Source organism: Chiloscyllium plagiosum, unplaced genomic scaffold (assembly GCF_037043375.1).
Source record: "Chiloscyllium plagiosum isolate Xiang-an unplaced genomic scaffold, Cpla_swu_hap1 HiC_scaffold_7, whole genome shotgun sequence".
NCBI lineage: Eukaryota > Metazoa > Chordata > Chondrichthyes > Orectolobiformes > Hemiscylliidae > Chiloscyllium > Chiloscyllium plagiosum.
In genome coordinates, this window is record NW_028270145.1 from 107,120,495 (window position 1) to 107,135,496 (window position 15,002).

Here is a 15,002-nt window from a genome sequence, read left to right on the forward strand (position 1 = left end):
AAAGTCACAACACCCTGCATGATTCCTTGAGGACACCCTTATTCTGGAAAATCCCAGCTGATTTTCCTCAGTGAGGACTGACCTGCCTCCTGCTGGAGAGTTCCAGAATATTCCTGTGTTTATTTTCCTCATAAGGCTGTGGGTGGAACAGAATGCTCCAATATAGCTATGGGGTTTGGGTAGGGGGGTGGAAGAGAGGAGGCGAAAGATCTCTGCTCATAAGTATCTGTTCATCAGCAAGTCTGAAGCAACAGCACGGGGACAGACACAAATAATTGTACCACTCTGTCCCTTGACAACTGTCAATGAATTATGAGGTAAATTCAGATCGACAAATTTCACATTTACATTTCAATCCAGAGACCCATTATGATTCTGCTCATTAATCAGCCACAGTTTTCGCATTCCCTTCTGTTGCATTAATATTTCACTGCATCAAGCAGTCATTTCACAGCTTCATGATACCCAGCAAGCAATAGTAGGATGTAAAATCAATTGGAAAACGCATGTGTTCGTGTTCAAATGTCAATGAGGATTTCAGTAAAATGGGCAAATTAAATATTTGAGTTAGGACAAATGCACTGCTTGGAATAGCATTGACTAAATAACCATAGCTCATAGTCATTTAAGCACAACAGAATCATGATCTACTTTGTCCTTTTTTGATTATAATCGATTCCAACATTAAAAATTTCCTGTAGCATTTCTAAATGTCGAATTTAAAGAGAAAGGAGCATCATCAAGCTTCTGCTTGTGAGCCAGAGACACTGGGAGATACCACAGCATAATGCTGAAGAGATGGCATTGAACTTTACCAATTTACCAGACAGCTTTTATAATGCAATTTTGCAACACTGAATGGAAGTCAAATCAAAATACTTTCTTAGTGATGGGAAACAAAAAACTGTAAAGGCAGAAAGGAATTTTCATGGACCATGTGCGTATATCACTAAAAAACTAGTGTAATTTGTAAAAAATTCCTAAGAATCTATACCGAGGTAGCTTTCTATCTAAGGTGGCACCGTAAGTGGCAATTTTGTAAAATTTTCACTGCACTCATGTGAGTACATGCAACAATAAATCTAATGCTAATTTTAATTCTAAAAGAAAGACATTTCAAAGCATTTTATATCCAATGGAATACTTCTAGAATTCAGCTACCTTTGTAATGTAGAAAACACAGTTACCAATTAGCTCCCACGAACAACAATGTAATAATTATGGGATATTTTTGTTGTGATATTGATTAAAGGATAAATATTAACCAGTAAACCTGAGACAGCTCCCCTGCACTTCAAAATATTGACTTAGGATCTTTTACATTTTCCCAAGTAGGTTAGCTTTAAGCTTCACCTGAAGGACAGCACCTCAGACAATGCAGTGTTCTCTCAGTACTGAAGTGTACTGCAAGTATCAATCCTGAATTTTGTGCATAAAACTTGAAATGGGACTTGAATGTTGGTCATTATGTCAATGGAACTTGAGTGCAAAAGTATGGTTCTCTTTCACACCTCCTTGGACAGAATCCATCTGGAGCTCAACAGAAATAAACACTGATTCTGGGTCAGGGGATGGTGGGATCAAGTTTCCAACTCCAGGACATAAACAGGAACTTTACGCTGACACTCCCAGTGCATTAGTGTGGGAGTGCTGCACTGTCACATTTGTCACTTCTCGAATGAAATGTTAAAATGAGGCCCTTTCTCTGATGGAGAGTCAAATATGTGCAGGTTAAATGGATTGGCCATGTCAAATTGTTCATAGCGGTCAGGGATGTATAGATTAGGTGGACAAAGTTAAAATCACACAACACCAGGTTATAGTCCAACAGGTTTATTTGGAAGCACTCGCTTTCGGAGCGCTGCTCCTTCATCAGGTGGTTGTGGAGAATAAGATTGTAAGATACAGAACTTACAGCAAAAGTTTACAGTGTGATGTTACTGAAATTATACATTGAAAAAGACCTGGATTGTTTATTAAGTCTCTCATCTTTGAGAGTGACCATGTTGGTTTCAGTTCTGTGCGTTTTAGTCTTATTCTCCACAACCACCTGATGAAGGAGCAGCGCTCCGAAAGCTAGTGCTTCCAAATAAACCTGTTGGACTAGAACCTGGTGTTGTGTGATTTTTAACTTTGTCCATCCCAGTCCAACACCGGCTCCAGGGTAAGAAGGTGGGTCCAGGTGGGATGCTCTTCGAAAGGTCGGTGTGGACCCGATGGGCTGATCGGCCTCCTTATACACTGTCGGATTCTATGATATATACCATTGCGCAAGTGAAGACCTACTGAGAGTGAGAAAAGTATCCTAAATTAAGGACAAGCTTGGTATGCAATGGATTCAGAGCAGAAGGCAGAGGCATAGTGGCAATGTCACAGAATCAAGTGTTACAGTGCAGCAGGAGGTCCTTCAACCTTTCACACCTGCACCTGTTCGTAAAAAAGACCATCATTACCTAGGGCCAATCTCCTGAATTTATGCCCATACTCTTGCACATTATTTTATCAAAGTAACAATCTCTTGAATGCCTCCACCACACTTCCAGGCAGAACACTCCATATCCTAACTACTCTCTTTTGGAAAAGGTTTTTCCTCACTTCACCCTTCTTTCAATTGCAGATTTCTTTAAATCTACATCCTCTTTTTCTTGTACCTTTTATGAGTGGGAACACTCTATTCAGCCCACTCATGATTTTGAAAAGCTCTATCAGATCTCCTCTTAGTCTTCTTCTTTACAAGGAGAACTGTCCCAACGTCTTCACCCTATCCTCATAATTGTCAATGGACTAATAACCCAGACCTTTAGGTGAATGTTTTCTTGAATTCCAACAAGGGAGATGGTGAAATTTGAATTAAGTAAGGTAAATTATTCGAATGCAAGTTAAAACGCTAGCCTGATAGTGACCATGTAACCTCTGTTAAAAATATATGGATCACTAATATCGTATAGGGGAGGACATCTGCCATCCTTACCTTGTCCGGCCTACATGTGTCTCCAGACTCACATGAAATGTGGTTGACCCTTACCAATTAGGGATCTGTGATACATGCTGACCTAGCCAGTGATGCCCACATCCCATGAATGAATCGAGAAATCCTCATTGACATTTGAACATTAACACATGCATTTTCCAATTGATTTTACATCCTAATATTGCTTGCAGGGTATCACAAAGCTATGAAATGAGCAGTCTAGTGGGACATTGCAGTACAGACACCCAAAGGAAATGCCTAATGTAGCTACAGTGGGATAAAATCCATGAAGGACCAAGCACAAAGACCTGAGTCTACAGGAGAAATATAATAGACACAGCTGCTGTGGTACAAGGCATGGTCACGGGAGTTGAAACCTTGATCGATATTTACTCCACAACATTAAACACTAAAATTAATGATGTGATCATTAATTTCACTGCTGTCATGTTCAAATTTATGCAGCAATTTTCCTCTTTACAAGAGTAATTGTGTTTCATAAAAGCATTTCATTGGCTGTAAATGTGAAAGACACTGTATAAATGAGAACTGTTTTCTTTTAATTCGTTCATGGTACATGGGCATTGATGTCTGGGCCAACATTTATCACCCACCATTTAAGGTGGTGCTGAGCTGCCGCCTTGAACTGCTGCAGTCCATGGAATGTAAACACAGCCACAATGTTGTTATGAAGGGAGTTCCAGGATTTCAATCCATCTTATTTAGAAATTTCTACCTGTCTTTGAAATCTCATTGTGTTGAACTTGGTTCATTGCTAATGGAGAAAGTGAGGTCTGCAGATGCTGGAGATCAAAGTTGAAACTTTATTGCTGGAACAGCACAGCAGGTCAGGCAGCATCCAGGGAACAGGAGATTCGACGTTTCGGGCACAGGCCCTTCTTCAGGAATGAGCAGAGAGTGTTCAGCAGGAGAAGATAAAAGGTAGGGAGGAGGGACTTGGAGGAGGGGAGTTGGAAATGTGATAGGTGGAAAGAGGTCAAGGTGAGGGTGATAGGTCGGAGTAGGATGGAGGCGGAGAGGTCAAGAAGAAGACTGCAGGTCAGGAAGGCGGTGCCGGGCTGGAGGGATCCGGCTGAGACAAGGTGGGGGGAGGGGGGATGAAGAAACTGGTGAAGTCCAAGTTCATCCCCTGCGGTTGGAGGGTTCCCAGTCGGAAGATAAGACGCTCCTCCTCCGACCGTCGGGTTGTTGTGGTTTGGCAGTGGATGAGTCCAATGACCTGCATATCCTCGGTGGAGTGGGAGGGGGAGTTGAAATGCTGTGCCACAGGTTGGTTGGGTTGGTTCGTCCGGGTGGCCCAGAGGTGCTCTCTGAATCGCTCCGCAAGTAGGCGGCCTGTCTCCCCAATATAGAGGAGGCCACACCGGCTACAGCGGATGCAGTAGATGATGTGGGTGGAGGTGCAGGTGAATCTGTGGCGGATATGGAAGTTTCCCTTGGGGCCTTGGAGAGAAGTGAGGGGGGAGGTCTCTCCAAGGCCCCAAGGGAAACTTCCATATCCGCCACAGATTCACCTGCACCTCCACCCACATCATCTACTGCATCCGCTGCAGCCAGTGTGGCCTCCTCTATATTGGGGAGACAGGCCGCCTACTTGCGGAGCGATTCAGAGAGCACCTCTGAGCCACCCGGACGAACCAACCCAACCAACCTGTGGCACAGCATTTCAACTCCCCCTCCCACTCCACCGAGGATATGCAGGTCATTGGACTCATCCACCGCCAAACCACAACAACCCGACGGTCGGAGGAGGAGCGTCTTATCTTCCGACTGGGAACCCTCCAACCGCAGGGGATGAACTTGGACTTCACCAGTTTCTTCATCCCCCCTCCCCCCACCTTGTCTCAGCCGGATCCCTCCAGCCCGGCACCGCCTTCCTGACCTGCAGTCTTCTTCTTGACCTCTCCGCCTCCATCCTACTCCGACCTATCACCCTCACCTTGACCTCTTTCCACCTATCACATTTCCAACTCCCCTCCTCCAAGTCCCTCCTCCCTACCTTTTATCTTCTCCTGCTGAACACTCTCTGCTCATTCCTGAAGAAGGGCCTGTGCCCGAAACGTCGAATCTCCTGTTCCCTGGATCATTGCTAATGGACAAGGTGTTTTCAGAGGTATGCTTGACTTTCGATCTTTTGGAAGTGTATGGCACTGTTTGGTTAAGGATGATTTAAGAATTGTTTGCTCTTTACCTGATAGTTTCAGAGTCCTTGATATCTATCGGAGAGCAGGAGAGGCCTTGGTTTTAACAAGTATGTGGAGAAGATGACTCAGTCTAGGAAGAATCCACCCACTTAGTGAGAAAACTGTAAGGAAGCTACAAATAATGCTGGCCACACGCAGCAGGTTTATTGGTATGTGTCAACAGTAAGTATTGACACCTGCCAAATTAAACTGTCTTCACTCATTCGTAATGCTGACACCTCTGCATTTTCAGTGTCTGTTGCTTGCATGTTAAGTTTGTAATTTTCTTTGAGAATATAAGAAACCATTTGGCTCTCAGGAGTTAAAAATAAATCCGATGGGTTTGCAATTACTCATTGATTCTCCAGTTACTTTTGTATTGTTATTGCACCATATTTGTTGACATGCTGACTCACTCTTCATCCATATCTTTGTCATATTTTAAACCCTCTGGTTGTGGGGAGGGGAAGATGGACTCTGAAGTTAATCAAAGAAACAACCTGGATGAGTGGGGTCCCAAGAGCACTCAAGAAACTCAAGTACGTGCAGGACAAAGTTATCTGCTGGATTGGAATCCTAAATGCCCCACCATAAGTCCCTATACCACCAATACTCAGTAGCAGCAGTGTGTACCATCTACAAGATGCACTGCAGCAACTCACTAAAATTCCTTCAATAGCACCTTCCAAACCTAAGACCTCTACCACCTAGAAGGGCAAGGGCAGCAGGTATGTGGGAGCACTATCAACTGTAGGTTCTTCTCAAAGCCATTCACCATCTTGAGTTAGAACACAGGATGTAGATATCACTCAGCATTTATTGCCCATCCCTATTGCCCTCGAGAGGATGGTGGGGAGCTTTCTCCTTGAAACACGGCAGTCCTTGGGGGTCACAGTCACATTTCAGTCCGATTCGAAACATTGACTCTGCTTCTCTCTCCACCGATGCTGCCAGATCTGCTGAATTGCACTAGCATTTTCTATCTTTTGCTTCAAATCTTCAGTATCCGTAGCATTCTGCTTTTATTTCTGATTGAATGGAACTGACTCAGGGGGTTGAATGCTCTCCTTTGGTTAAAAGCAAATTACTGCGGACGCTGGAATCTGAAACCAAAAGAGAAATTGCTAGAAAATCTCAGCAGGTCTGGCAGCATCTGTAAGGAGAGAAAAGAGCTGACATTTCGAGTCTAACTGACCCTGTGTCAAAGCTTTAACAAAGGGTCAGTTAGACTTGAAATGTCAGCTCTTTTCTCTCCTTACAGATGCTGCCAGACCTGCTGAGATTTTCTAGCATTTTCTCTTTTGCTCTCCTTTGGTTCCTGAGTTAATACAGTCGAATCCTTAAAATTGGACACCTTGCTGAAACCTAACCAGTGATTCAAAAAGGTTTACTACACTCTCTTTGCTTGCATGACCGTATTTAGCATGCTATCAGCCTCCTTTTAAAATTCATCATTTTGTTGTGGTATCATAAATATACTAGAATTGCAAAATAAAGCAGTGGGTTCGTAAATGGCTACTTACAGACTGTTGGCAGTAACCAATAGGTCTGCATTATCAAAAAGGGTGACGCCAGGCAGCTCCATCATTACAATGTAAACCAGTTCAATGATCAGCATGAGAACGAGCTTTCCAATGCTGCTGATCTGGAGGAATACAGCACAGGCCAGTAAACTCAGCAGCACACAGTAGGTGAAGTACTGTTCAAAGGAAAGCAGACAAAAACAGCTTCATTAGAATAGGTTTCCTTGTACAACGGGAATCATTCCTACTCATGTAACTTCTCCATCCCAGCACCTACAGTGTTAATATGAGCCGCCTGCAGCCGATACCTGGTTGTGAAAAGATCTGCTTTGGGCAGATCTGATGCCAACAAAACATCTTGTGACACTAGTCTGCAGGGTTTACTAGCAGTGAGTGGTGAAGGATTAACCACCAACAAGTCATCAGCAAAAGAGGCAGTAACAAGAAGTAGAGTCATAGAGTCATAGAGATGTACAGCATGGAAACAGACCCTTCGATCCAACCCGTCCATGCCAACCAGATATCCCAACCCAATCTAGTCCCACCTGCCAGCAACCAGCCCGTATCCCTCCAAACCCTTCCTATTCATATACCCATCCAAATGCCTCTTAAATGTTGCAATTGTACCAGCCTCCACCACTTCCTCTGGTAGCTCATTCCATACACGTATCACCCTCTGTGTGAAAAATTTGCCCCTTAGGTCTCTTTTATATCTTTCCCTTCTCACCCAAACCAATGCCCTCTAATTCTGGACTCCTCGACCCCAGGGAAAAGACTTTGTCTATTTATCCTATCCATGCTCCTCATAATTTTGTAAACCTCTATAACGGTCTCCCCTCAGCCTCCAATGCTCCAGGGAAAACAGCCCCAGCCTGTTCAGCCTCTCCCTATAGCTCAAACTCTCCAACCCTGGCAATATCCTTGTGAATCTTTTCTGAGCCCTTTCAAGTTTCACAACATCTTTCCGATAGGAAGGAGACCAGAATTGCACGCAATATTCCAACAGTGGCCTAACCAATGTTCTGTACATCCGCAACATGACCTCCCAACTCCTGTAGACTATTAAGATAACAGCTTAAAAGTAGCTTAGTACTGGTCAATTGCGTTAACATTAGGTAAGAGATATTATTATTACCTAATTCCTTATTTAGGGAAAGATAAAATTTCATTAGAGGTAGTTCAGAGAAGGTTCATTAGGATGATCCTCAGTATGGAGGGATAGTCTCATGAATGAAGGCTATACAGACTCTACTAACTAGAGGTTAGAAGAATGGGAGTGATCTCATTAAAGCATGCAGGGTTCTTAAAGAGTTGACAGGGTAAATGCTGAGAGGATGTTTCTCCTGCCCATCTCTAAGAACCCCAGAGAAAGTTGGTTTAGATTAGATTAGATCCCCTACAGTGTGGTAACAGGCCCTTCAGCCCAACAAGTCCACACCAACCCTTCGCAGAGTAACCAACAAAGACTCATTTCCTGACATTTATCCCTGACTAAAGCACCTAACACTGTGGGCAATTTAGCATGGCCAATTCACCTGACCTGCACATCTTTTGGAATGAGCAAATGTCTTGAACCGCTGCTGGGTTTGGGGTGTAGGACACCCACAATGCTGTTAGGGAGAGAGTGCCATGATTTTGATCCAATGACAGTGAAGGAAAAGCGCTATAGTCAGTCCCCCTCCCACTCTGCCGAGGGCATGGAGTTCCTGGGTCTCCTTCATTGCCGCTCCCTCACCACCCGATGCCTGGAGAAAGAACGCCTCATCTTCCGCCTCGGAACACTTCAACCCCAGGGCATCAATCTGGACTTCAACAGTTTCCTCATTTCCCCTTCCCCCACCTCACCCCAGTTCCAAACATCCAGCTCATCACTGTCCCCATGACTTGTCCTACCTGCCTATCTTCTTTTCCACCTATCCACTCCACCCTCATCTCTGACCTATCACCTTCATCCCACTCCCATCCACCCATTGTATTCCTTCCTACCCACTCTCCTCCCTCACCTATCACCTTCATCCCCACCCCCACTCACCTATTGTACTCTATGCCACTTTCTCCCCACCCCCACCTTCCTCTCATTTATCTCTCCACCCTTCAGGCTCTCTGCCTGTATTCCTGATGAAGGGCTTGTTCCCGAAACGTCGATTTTACTGCTCCTCGGATGCTGCCTGAACTGCTGTGCTTTTCCAGCACCACTAATCCAGAATCTGGTTTCCAGCATCTGCAGTCATTGTTTTACCCAATTCAGGTGGGGTGATCTGGAGGGGAACTTGCAGCTAGTGATATCCCCATGCATCTGCAGCCCTTGTCCTTAATGGTAGTGATTGTGTGTTTGGAAGGTGTTGTTGAAAAAGCCTTGGTGAATTTCTGCAGTGTATCTTGTAGATGATACACACTGCTGCTACTGAGCATCAGTAGTGCTGGGAGTGAATGTGGAAGCTGATGGATATGGTACTAAGCAAGGGGGCTGCTTAGCTCTCAATGTTGTTGAACTTCTTGAGTGTTTATGGAGATTTCCATTCTGAATGGCTTCATTCTAATATGTTCTGGGCTTCACCTGCAGAGGAAATAGTTTCTCTCTATTTATCTTACTGAATCACTTAAATGTGTGTGATAATTCATGTTGATTGATATGAGTCTGCTCCCCACTAGCCTCCCTCACAACTGCCAGTGTATAAATTTAACTCAGGGTCTTTTGTGGCGCAGTGAGGCCCAGTTTCAAATCCCACCCACTCGAGTGATGTGTCACAACATCTCTGAAAGGTTGATTAGAAAACAGCTGTAAATGTAACTTTCCTGAGATCTTTGTTAGATCTAGACATCAGTCTAACATCAAAATGACGGTCAGCTTCAGCTGATACGTTATGGCCCACCCTGGACTCCAGGAAGGATGTGAAGGATTTGCAGAGGGTGCGGAGGAAGGTTATGAGATTAATACCAGCGCTGAGGATAATATTGGAGAGACTGGGGAAAGCGGGATGTTCTTCCCCAGAAAACATCATGTGTGTTCAAAATAGAGTAAATATGGAGTAAATGTGGCAGGAAGGTTGTAACTCGAAGAGATTTAAGGTAACTGGCAAAAGATCGAGGAAGTAAACGGTTTTACACAGCAAGTTATTATGATCTAGAATGCATTGTCTGGAACAAGTTGTTTCAATATTAAACTTCAAAGGGGAGCTGCATAAATACATGAAGCGGAAATGTTTTTACGTGAAATATTGGTGAAAAGTGGAACTGACTGGATATGTTTTCCGTGTGCTGACACAGAAGTGCTCGGCTGAATCGTTTCGCTCTGTGCAGAAAGATTATATTAGCTCTGTATCAAGAAATAAGGTACCTCAGGGAAATTACAGCTGGGTTGAAGTCCCCCGCAGAGTCCTGTCTCTAGGTCTAGACTATGGTTGGCAAAGGAATTGGCGACATGACAGGCATTGACATTGTTTGGAGTTGTGTTGTACTCTTTAGCCACACAGCTGTGCAAATCCTGGGTGTTGCACACAAACTGGAAGAAGAAACAAAGCAGAGAATCACAGGTTACTTATCAATTCACCTCAAGTTTTCACCCTATTTTTCTCCTCGGTTGTCTTATGCTCTTTCTCCTATGGGATACAGTTTCCCAGACAATGGCAGCCCTAAAATTGCTATTAACGTATTGGATGTTTTTCATCTGTGAGCCTAAAATATTGAGTGCATTTTTCAAATGTATTTGTTCATGGGACATGGACAGTCATCACTTAGTCATTGTCCTTCTAGGACAAAGAAGAACAAAGAAAATTACAGCACAGCATCAGGCCCTTTGGCCCTCCAAGCCTGCACTGATCCAGATCCTCTATCTAAATCTGTCACCTATTTTCTAAGGGTCTGCTCCCCGCCCCGTGTATCTGTCCACGTACAACTTAAATGACACTATCGTGCCCATCTCTACCACCTCCATTGGCAAGGTGCTCCAGGCACCCATCCCCCTGTGCGTAAAGAACTTTCCAAATGTATCTCTCTTAAACTTTTCCCCTCTCACTTTGAACTCGTGGCCCTTAGTAATTGAGTCCCCCACACTAGGGAAAAGCTTCTTGCTAACCACCCTGTCTATACCTCTTATAATTTTGTAGACCTCAATCAGGTGCCCCCTTAACCTCCGTCTTTCTAATGAAAATAATCCTAATCTACTCAACCTCTCCTCATAGCTAGCAGCCTCCATACCAGACAACACTCTGGTGAACCTTGTCTGCACTCTCTCCAAAGCATCCACATTCTTTTAGTAATGTGGCAACCACAACTGTACGCAGTATTCCAAATTGGCCGAACCAAAGTCTTATACAACTGTAACATGACCTGCCAACTCCTGTACTCAATACCCCATCCGATAAAGGAAAGTATGCCGTTGCCTTCTTGACCACTCTATCGACCTGCAATGCCACCTTCAGGGTACAATGGACCTGAATACCCAGAACTCTCTCTACATCAATTTTCCCCAAACTTTTCCATTTACCCATATATTCTGCTCTTGAATTGGATCTTCCAAAATGCATCACCTCACATTTGCCTGGTTTGAACTCCATCTGGCATTTCTCTTCCCAATTCTCCAATCTATCTATGTTCTACTGTATTCTCTTACAGTCCCCTTCACTATCTGCTACTCCACCAATCTTAGTGTCATCTGCAAACTGGCCAATCAGATCACCTATACCTTCTCTATCCATCTAGCTAGTACACCCTGGACCCCATGTGATTTCACTTTCTCCATCAGCCTACCATGGGAACCTTATCAAACGTCTTACTGAAGTCCATGTATATGACATCTACAGATATTCCCTCATCAATCAACTTTGTCACTTCCTCAAAAAATCCTATCCCTCAGTATCTTCTCCAGCAGCTTCTCTACCATTGACGTCAGGCTCACTGGTCTATAATTACCTGGATAATCTCTGCCACCCTTCTTAAACAGGTGAACAACATTAGCAATTCTCCAGTCCTCTGGGACCCAACCCGTGTTCAACAATGTTGCAAAGATATCTGTTAAGATCCCAGCTATTTCCTCCCTTGCTTCCCTCCGTAACCTGGGATAGGTCCCATCTGGATATGAGGACTTGTCCACCTTAATTGCTTTTAGAATACCCAAAACGTTCTCCCTCCTTATGCTGACTTGACCCACAGTAATCAAACTGTAGGTTAATCCATAACCTCAACATCCGTCATGTCCTTCTCCGCAGTGAATACCGACACAAAGTACTCATTAAGAATCTCACCCATTTTGTCTGACTCCACGCATAACTTTCCTCCTTTGTCCTTGAGTGGGCCAACTCTTCCCCTAGTTACCCTCTTGCTCCTTAGATACGAATAAAAGGCTTTGGGATTTTCCTTAACCCTATTTGCTAAAGATAATTCATGACCCCTTTTAGCCCTCTTAATTTCTCGTTTCAGATTAGTCCTACTTTCCCGATATTCTTCCAAAGTTTCATCTGTTTTCAGTCCCCTAGACCTTATGTTTGCTTCCTTTTTCCTCTGAGTCTCACAATTTCACCAGAGATCCATGGTTCCCTAATCTTGCCATTTCTATCCCTCATTTTCACAGGGACATGTCTGTCCTGCACTTTAATCAACCTCTCTTTAAAATCCAGACAGATGTGGGTACTGCAGATGCTGGAGATTACAGTCAAGATTAGAATGGTGCTGGAAAAGCACAGCAGATCAGGCAGCATCTGAGCAGCAGGAATATCAACGTTCGGGCAAAGGCCTGATGAAGGGCTTGTGCCCAAAACATCGATTTCCTGCTCCTGTGATATCCTCTCTGACCAGTAATACAATTCATCCACCCTTTTTACCTCCCTCCCTATCCCACCTGAAGCATTTACATCCTGGGATATTTAGTTGCCAATCATACCCTTTCTCAACCAAGTCTCAATCATACTTCCAGGTACTGATCCAAGCCCTAAGTTCATGTGCCTTACCTACTATACTTCTCCCATTAAAACAAATGCACCTTAGACCACCTGTCCCTTTGTGCTCATCATCTGCTCCCTGCCTACTCTTCCCCTTAGTCACACTGACTTCATTATCCAGTTCCTTACAGGCTTTAGTTACTGCTTCCTTAATGTCCTCTAACCTCACTTGGTTCCCAACCCCCTGCCACTTTAGTTTCTAGATGGCAGTGCTTGTGGGTTTGGAAGATGCGTTCTTAGGGATCTTGTCAAATTGTGGCAGTGTATTTTATAGATTGAACATACTGCTACTATTGAACATTGGTGGCACAGGGAGTGGATGTTAAAACTGAAGGATGTGGGGTCAATCCAGTGGGCTGCTTTGGTGTTGACTTTCTTGAATGTTGTTGGAGCTACACTCATCCAGGCAACTGAGAGTATTCCAATACACTCCTGACTTGTGCTTTGGCTGGAAGTGGACAAGCTTTAAACTTAAACAAAAAATCAAAGAACTGCAGGTGCAGGAAATCAGAAACACAAACAGAAATTGTTGGAAATACTCAGCAAATCTGGCAGCATCTGTGGAGAGAAAGCAGATGGTCCAGTGACCCTTCTTCAGAAGCTTTAAATTTTAGTCCCCCCAAGGCTATTATGTCCTTCCTAAGAAGAAAGTGTTCAGAAATGGGTGACACGGTGGCTCAGGGGTGGCATGGTGGCTCAGTGATTAGCACTGCTGCCTCACAGCATCAGGGACCTGGGTACGATTCCAGTCTCAGGCAACTGTCTGTGTGGAGTTTGCACGTTCTCCCTGTATCTGCGCGAGTTTCCTTCGGGTGCTCCGGTTTCCTCCAACTGTCCAAAGATGTGCAGGTTAGGTGAATTGGCCATGATAAATTGCCTATAGTGTTTGGTGTATTTGTCAGAGGGAAATAGGTCTGGCTGGGTTACTCTTTGGAGGGTCGATGTGGACTGTTGGGCCGAAGGACCTGTTTCCATACTGTAGGAATCTGTTCAGGGACTTCAGTTGTGAGTAGCTTTTGTTGGTTACCACTTAAATAGGCAGTGAGTGGAAGAATCAGGGTAATAGGTTGGGGTGATGGGAACCCTGACCTTGAGTCAGATTTAAGGAGTGGGACCTGGCCAACTTTGATCAAGACTCTAGTCACTGCCCACAGTGGGAAAAACTGCAGTAAATCAGGAAGAGGCCTTTAAGAGGGACGAGTTCCCTTCCAAGCCACAGACTATCTTGACTTGGAAGTATGTTGTCGTTCCTTCAATGTTACTGGGTCACTTCAATGTCACTAACAGCACTGCAGGTGTACCTACACCCTAAGGATTGCAGCGGTTTAAGAAGGTAGCTCAGCGTTACCTTCTCAAGGGCAATAAATGCTGGCCCAGCCAGCAATGCTCACAACCCATGAATGAATAAAGAAAAAGCTATTTGACTCAATTGACTTCAGGGCAGATGGACTACCCGACTCCTCCCCCATAAAGCAACCAAGGCATTCCACCCAATCCCCTCTCTCCCACTACTACCCACCTGCCAACCTGCCATTGGCCGAAGGTATGATTCTGCCCAAACACAGGACAAGCGAAAAGCTCTGGGCTATGAATTGATGAGTTTTCAACCTTCAGCTCTTGCCACGCAGCATTTAAGCCACCTCGCTTTGGCAAATGGGTTGTGCACAGCCTCTGGAGACTGAAGGTAGTATTGGGCAATGATGAAAAAAAGAATGGACGATAATGAATCAGTTCCATCCACCCATTAGTCCACAACCCTAGTTATACACCACCAGCCAAATGTGCTATCCATTAGATCGACCGAAGGGTCTGTTTCCATACTGTACATCTCTATGACTCTAAGGCCAAAAGCCGGAAAGAATTGATGGGAATCAAGATAGTAATTAGATATTGTAGAATTCTACTCTTTCCCAAGAGACAGGTTGGCAAGTGGAAGGCATGGGAAGGAATGCATTAAATTGGGCATAATGACATGGCTGTTGTTCCCACCTGCTCACTTAAACCCCTGTCAATACACATACTGGGGGCAAGTGTTTGGGCTAATTGAGGCCCTTAAGTAGACAGAGAGAGGTTCCCACGTTTGCAACTGGATCCTTGGATGTATGAGATACATAGCCAACCAAACAAAAATAACCTCGAGTACCTGACTAGGGACATTTTTGAGACTGTTGTTTACAAACTAAAAGGAGATTTAAATGAGCCATTCATCAGGAATGCCACCAAATGCCGAATTAGACAGGCTGGAGAATATTGAGGAGTGTACTTTGTTTTTGGTGTCCTTGTTTGTTCACTTGCTCTCTATTTCCAGCATGTGTTGGTTAGTAAGTCTCCCTGAGGTCAAGGGGGCTAACCCTTACCGGCAAGAGAG

At 44.3% G+C, this 15,002-nt stretch overlaps 1 protein-coding gene across 2 annotated transcripts in view; it reads right to left on the bottom strand.

The window, feature by feature from the left end:
- adcy5 (adenylate cyclase 5) overlaps nt 1-15,002 on the bottom strand; it is a 424,142-nt gene that overhangs the window by 24,728 nt on the left and 384,412 nt on the right. For both annotated transcript variants that reach the window (XM_087989343.1, XM_043694258.2), the window contains 2 exons: nt 10,036-10,200; nt 6,699-6,874 (listed from right to left, as the gene is read on the bottom strand). In XM_087989343.1, coding sequence (XP_087845469.1) covers nt 6,699-6,874; nt 10,036-10,200 — 341 coding nt within the window. The remainder of the gene's footprint in view (nt 1-6,698; nt 6,875-10,035; nt 10,201-15,002) is intronic.